Source organism: Netta rufina (genome assembly GCF_964035555.1).
Source record: "Netta rufina genome assembly, chromosome: 2".
Classification (NCBI taxonomy): Eukaryota; Metazoa; Chordata; class Aves; order Anseriformes; family Anatidae; genus Netta; species Netta rufina.
Window position 1 is genome coordinate 95,356,984 of NC_140124.1, and position 6,959 is coordinate 95,363,942.

At 38.8% G+C, this 6,959-nt stretch overlaps 1 protein-coding gene across 1 annotated transcript in view; it reads right to left on the reverse strand.

Annotated features, from left to right (window-relative positions):
- LOC311206373 (dynein axonemal heavy chain 5-like) overlaps nucleotides 1-6,956 on the reverse strand; it is a gene marked incomplete at its 5' end in the record, with an annotated part of 146,980 nt that extends 140,024 nt beyond the window's left edge. The window contains 6 exons of the mRNA XM_084281653.1: nucleotides 1,835-1,909; nucleotides 2,015-2,203; nucleotides 4,224-4,321; nucleotides 6,056-6,241; nucleotides 6,500-6,577; nucleotides 6,815-6,956. Of these exons, the coding sequence (XP_084137779.1) occupies nucleotides 1,835-1,909; nucleotides 2,015-2,203; nucleotides 4,224-4,321; nucleotides 6,056-6,241; nucleotides 6,500-6,577; nucleotides 6,815-6,956 (768 nt within the window). The remainder of the gene's footprint in view (nucleotides 1-1,834; nucleotides 1,910-2,014; nucleotides 2,204-4,223; nucleotides 4,322-6,055; nucleotides 6,242-6,499; nucleotides 6,578-6,814) is intronic.
- Between the last annotated feature and the right edge of the window lie 3 nt (nucleotides 6,957-6,959).

Consider the following 6,959-nt stretch of genomic DNA (forward strand, 5'->3'; position numbering starts at 1 on the left):
TTCAGAAAAAAAATAAAATCAAAGAATGAGAAAAATCTCAGAAAATATAATGAAAGTGATTCTGAAGTATTTCATGGAGAAACTTCCTCCATGGAAACAAACTGCATGTCTCACAGAAAGAGTTGCATGCCTGGTCTGCAAGGTCATAAACTAATTGAGAGCAGAATTCTAAAGGAACTCTGTCAGATAGATCCTGCCAACAACACAGATAAATTTTGTTTTATGCCTAAGTCTTTAATCATATATCACTCTGAAAAACTTTCTCTCTGAGAAGACTTGCTGCCCCTGGGTCCCTCTCTGTTGAGATACCTTTCTCCACTACAACATTTTCTCCTTGAAGCAACAAAATATTTAAGCTTAATCAAGACCTACTTCCCTCTAATTTTCTGTCACACACATAAATAGAGAAAAATCCATTGAAACTTGGAAGAATATAAGAGAAAATTATGTGGAAGTAGCCTGCGGGTGTCTCTCTTTCAAGTTTGAGGAGAGGCTCATTCCTAAAAAGACAAATGATTAGTTCCTGCTGGACCAAATATATGATGTGTGACATATAGTCGCGTCTCCCACATTCTAAGCCAAATCCCATCTCCTCATCCCTATGCAGAGTCTAAAAGAAACATTATGTACCTAAGCTGTCAAAGGCGAGAGAAGAGCAGAAGTGAAGAAAGAATGTTTGAGAAATCTTGGTAAGAATATGCCTACTTTGGCTCTGGCCAAAGGTCTGCCCAGGTCAGTATTTTGTCTCAGAGAATGGCCAAAAATGGCTAAAAACACGACAAACTTGTCACCAGCCCTAAACAATCTCCAAATATTGACAGAACAGTCAGTTTAATGAGATCTCTGGATTCATCAGAATGAGGTGATAAAGATGGAATTCACAATTTCCATCAGTAACATTTATTTTTTTATGCTATGATACTTTTGCAACAATATTTTAATAAATTCATGTTTTAACAACTAAAAAGATCAAAACAAATTAAATCTGTTTTAAACAAATAATTAAATCCAGAAACAAAATGTTTTACTTAAGCCATGCTGGGCATTCATTCCTGGCTTGTCAGTTAAGGAAAACACTTTCCAGATTTTAGTCTCATCTTGATTCAAGTCAGAAGAACATGTTCCTCCCAGAAATGTGCATACGCAGTCCCAGTGAAAGGAAAAACAGATTAAACTCTTTTGACTGCTGAGCTGATTCTATGCTTTGCAAATTCTCTAAGCAATTCCAACAGTACTGAAAAGTACAGGTTATAATGAACCTGTAATTCATTCCTGCACTTCACTGAGAGTCAAGCATTATCCATCAGCTTTTGTTCCCAACAAGCCTGAAGTAACACCTCTGCTGACCAGAATATTAAGCCACTTTAATTTACAAAAGAATTTTTCACTCTTTTGAATCAGTGCTTTGTCCATACTAGAGTTGGTGGAATTCAAACTGAAAGAAGACAAAGCGATTCTTACACAAGCAATTCACCATTGCTACAATACTTATTTTAGCTAATCTTCTAAAACTCTGAGTGCTGGGGACACTTTGCCTCAATTATCTGTATCTTTTTTGAAGAATGAATTATTAAATTATTTGGCCATTTTTTAAGTTGCATTTTGTGAAAATAAGAACATACCACACCACAGGGCGTTCACTTGTTTCCACCTAAGCCAAGCTGGCAGTACCAAAACAATGAGATCCAGGTTCTTTTCCATTTTCTTTGGCATAAAGAGCAAAAAAGTCACTTCTAAGATCTTCTGAATTTTGCAACCGTCACATGAATAGATAAATAAATAAATAAATAGATAGATAGATAAAACTTTTGCAAAAGTAATAAAGGAAAAGTACCTGCAAGACATCTTGGTAAAAGAAGAGTAACTTTTTAAGTCCAGTAGAGGCAAAGAATTGTTCTATAAGTTGAAACTAAAAATAAAATTATAATGGTAGTTAGTTGTGTAGCAGTTTCAAAAGACTGGAAATTTTGGAAAGGTATTTAATAACAATCATTTAGTGATAATTTATATTTACCTTGTCATCAGAAACAATGGCCTCCTCTACTTGCTGCTCACTTAAGCCCATGCCATCTGCCAATCTTGATATCAAATACTTGTGCCGTTCATCTATCTGCGCTCTTCTCTCCTCTCTGATGACTTTAGCTTGTTTGGCTAGTTCTTTCCTAGTTTCACTGGAAAGTACTATATTTTTCTTACCAGTTGTCTAGAAAATAAAAGTTTGTGATGGATTATTTTTCCCATAGTTATTCTATATTGCATTTAAAGACTGTATTTTTTATTGTTATCTTTAAGGTGTTTTCATAACGACGTCATGTGGAACATAAAAACTTACATCAAAGAAATGGAAAGGAAAAATAAAGATCATTAATAATTAACTTGTTAGGCTGGAATTACTTCTCAGTATAAAGCTGCTACAAGAGAAACTTCAGATCAGGACCTCAGAATCAGATGCAGATCCTGGCATTATAATGGCTCTAATTCAAATCTGAGCTTTATGAGTCCAGATTCCAAACTAAATGTGCATATTCCAGATGTGGGATCACTCCCACCTCTATACTGTCAGCATTTTAACATACAGTATCAAGTTATTACTGAAATGGAAAAAAATAAAATAAAACCAGTCACTACTGAAACAAATATAAAATTGAAGTTTAATATGCAGGTCATATAATGGTAGTAGCAAAGTGGCAAAGCAGGAAATTTATGTAGACAAATGATTTTTTTTTAAATCTTCATGATAGCGTGAACAAGACTAGATACGCTAAATAACATTTTTAAGTTAACAGTTAATCTTCAGAAGCTGTACAAATAAAAGTAAAGGTTTGGGTTAAAGAATCACCACACTTAGCATTCTCCCCCGTACACAGTTCCCGCTGAGTACCTGGGATGTCTGGAGTGTCTCTGTAATTCACAATTTTCATTGGAGAAAAGCAGTGAGAAATTACATCATCTTTCCAGTACACTAAGCTAGGAATTGTAATTGAGTAACCCTGATTTACAATCGGCCTCCTTTGGCTCCTAACAACTGGTTTTACCCCAAGTTCTGGATGTTCCACAACACTCCTCTCTCACTGCATCTCTTTGAGACCTGGAGACACTAAGACTGTTCAAATATCTGTATCTGTTGGTCAGTGCCATTCCAACGTATCTAAAAGCCACATTTTTCTGATTCTCAGTTCATTCTTCTCCCATGTCATATGTGTCAGTCATTCATCATGTTTGGCTCCCATGCAAACAGCTAGACCTCTTGTTTTGTGTATGCCTTTCCTGATTCAGTATTCAGTTTCTCCCTCCTTCAAGACAAATGTTATGGAGCAAAAGCCAAAAAACTCCCACATTACACGACATAAAATTATTAGAGATAACATGTAGCTATAAAATATATATGCTTATAGTTTTTAAATCTCTAGAACATTACAGAAATACAGCTATTACTCTCTCTCTGATAGCAATTTCTTTTTTATGTCTTAGTAAGGACACTAGATGCCAAGTACCGAATGTCATTTTTTCTGTGCTGTTTTTCTAAGTGCATTAGATGACTGAACATGATTTAATAGCCATCTTATTAGTGTCTGGGGTGGAGGCAGAATACAGTATTCTGGCAGTGTTGCAGAAAAAAACTACTGCTTTTTGTAACTTATTTCAGCTCCAATCATAACTTAGGGGAGAAACACATTTTGGATACTGCATAAAATAAACTAACATTTGTGCCCAGACCATGACTGGATCCAAAAAGAATATATGAATATAATGTAAGAATATAATCTTAATTATTTTAGTTAAATAAGCCTGCTCAGAGTTCTGGATGGATTGGACTCAACCACCTTCACAAATTAAGCCACCTCATTTAAAGTGACGTGAGATATTCCCATGAGATGGTACAGATGTGGCATTATGCAGTATTGGTTAAGTATGCTTAACCAATATTAATTTTCATCTTGGCAAAGAAAGGTAATTAACAAATGAATGATCAAAAACTCCATGAAGCAAAACCCCAACAACATACACTGTGAGCACAGAAAGTAAATGACCTAACACTTTATACAATTTTGAGTGGTTCACTGTTCTTTTTTCTTGTAGTTAACAGAGATTAATGAAGCCAGAACCCTCCAGTATCAGGCCAAACTTTGTCAATGACAACTTCAAGAACAACCTGTACAGAAGAAAATTTAGCAGACAAAAGGCAGCTGAATCACCACCTATTTTAAAATGAAAACACTTGCCGGAAGAACAGCAGTGAAAGGTGATCCTGTGACAGCAGATCCTAGTTCAGTGCTCCTTGTCTTCAGAACCCCTCGTCTACGATGCTTACTTTCTCTATCTAGTGACAAGAAGAAGAGGCAAGTTGTACTTATTCTGGTATATGCACAATAAATGCATTTACAAGCTGTGCAAAAAATGTCACCACACCGTGTCTTAGTATCTTCTGGCTAACTTCTTCTCAGGCTGGGGGAAACAAGACATGAAAGGAACATTAGAAAACTCGTGCCTCTGCAGAAACCCTTAGAATCTGTTAGGGGCAAAAGATATCTTTTAATAGCATTTATCTGAAGATCAATTTCAAAGAATCCCTACTGATAGCAGTAGAGGTTAAAACAAACAAATAAAAAGCAACAATTTAAGGTACTCGTATGAAGAAATCAATTCTGGAAAAATCATAGGTTGAAATACTATCACTTCTCATGCTTAATATTCTCATCCAGTTATTCTTCCTCTGTTACTCCTTTATCTAAATTCAGATTGTGAGTCACGTGTCTCTGGCAAATTTGCTACCTGCAGACACCTTAACAACTTGTGCATGTGAATATCTGAAGAATAAAGATTGATAATATTTGCAATAAAAATAAGACATATGTTATTAGTATAACTGCATGCTGCTAATTGATTAAGCCTCCTTAGGATCTTTTGAAGATCTTTAAGTTATCTAATCAAAAATTTAGCATATGCATTTGTTTTTCCTAAAAATGATACTTTGTATATTTAAAGTTGTTTTAGTAACAAGAAAGCATATTAATGCTTTCTTGATACTAAGTAAAATAACTTATCTGCAGCCAGCCACCTTATTTATTTATTTATTTTGTCTAGTTCTCTATTTTAAATAGTTTTTTCATGCTGAAGAAAAAGTAGACAATATTCACTGCGCTCACTTCAGCTAACAAGCCAGTCAATTTACTGTAGACTATCAGGGTGGTCAGGCATATCTTTCCCTTGGTGAATCCATCCTGACTACTTCCAAGCACCTTCAAGTGCCAGGATTTGCTGCTTTATCACTTTTCAAGGTTTCAAGGTGAGGCTGACAGGCTTGGAGTTCCCCAAGTCTTCTTTCTTGACCTTCTTGGAAACAGGAGTGGCATTTGTTTTCCTCCAGGCTTCAGGCACCTCTCCCAGTGCTCTGGATGCTTACAGGTAAGCAAGAGTGGCCTCTCAAGGACATCATCCAGCTTCCTCAGCACTTGTGGGCACATCCCATCAGGGCCTGTGGACTTAATACATCCAGTTTGCTTAAGTATTCCCTGGCCTGGTGGAAGAGGGTGAGGATACAGAGCACTCAAGCACTGGACATAGGTAGGATCATGGGCCCTGATGGGATGTACCCACAAATGCTGAGGGGCTGGCTGATGTCTTTGAGAGGCCACGCTCAATGATCTTTGAACTAACTATTTAATCTATTCACACCATTAACATTTTCTGGAAAAGAGATACCATACTATATACTACACTATAGAGTAATATTCATTTTAATTCCAGGAGAAATGGTTGTAATGACATCACTATGAATCAACATGTGTTAAGGGATTTGAGCAGCGCTATGCCTGGCCCTGTAGATATATTTATAAACACATACGTATGTATTTATTTAGGTGTAGGTATTTAAGCTGAAAATTTCAGGTTGCAGTCCCTACACTGGCACATTCAGAACAGCGTGTTCCCACTCAGCATATGTGAACACCTGCTATACCTTTAAACACTCTACTTAATTAGTTTCACACCTTGTTCTTCGATTTTTCTCCATAGAAAGTCACTACGAAGTACTTACCATTATTTTCTCCCTTACCTTTTTTGATAGCAATGAGAGGCGGAGAGAGATCGGTGCCAGCTTTGGAAGAAAGTTGCATTCCTCCGAGTTGCTCCAACTCCTGCTGTGAGGAGCGATCAGGAGAGGACCCAGGCTGGGCTCTCCCCCCTAAATCAGTCTCCTCTCCCCCAGCCTCCTCCATCTCCACCACCACCCCAAAATCGACTTAAATCGACACAAAATGACCGCGCAAGGTGATGTTGCACCAACCAACCACCCCCGCGGGCAGTACTGTTAGCCCTGTTTTAGCATCGGTGACAGATTAGCCTGGAAAACAAAGCAAAGCAAAACAAAACAAAGTAAAACAAAGCAAAACGAAGCAAAACAATAAGTAAAAAGAAGACGGCCGAGGACCGCTCTTGATCCCCAGAGGGATTTCAAGCCGGCGCTGCGGGCGGGTGCCATGGCAACCCCTACACAAACCCAGCAGAGGAGGCTCCTCGCTCGTCCCCGTCTCCCCCTGCAGCCGCCGGCGAGCTGCTCGTTTCTTAACCCATTTCTCTGCAGTTTACAGAAAAATGCTCCTTAGTTTTACTACAGAAACCACGGAAAGCACCAGGCAAGGAGCACGGCGCTGGAAGGGAGGGGGGAAGGAGGTGGTGTTAGCGATGAAAAGCGACTGGGGGCTTTCCCAAATAGTGTTTTTATTTATTTATTTGTTTATTTATTTATGTGCTTAGTGTTCGTGACTGACTTCGGTGACACCTGACGACTTTTCTACCCACAGTAGCCTCAAACCCCACCCGCTGCGCCACACGGGGCCGCGCATGCGCGCCTCCCGCCCCCGGCGACAGGTGGTGGCGGCGCAGCGCGCACGCGCCTCGCTCCCCACCGCCTCCGCCCCCTCCCCCGCCACGCCTGCGCGGCCGGCGTCGCGCATGCG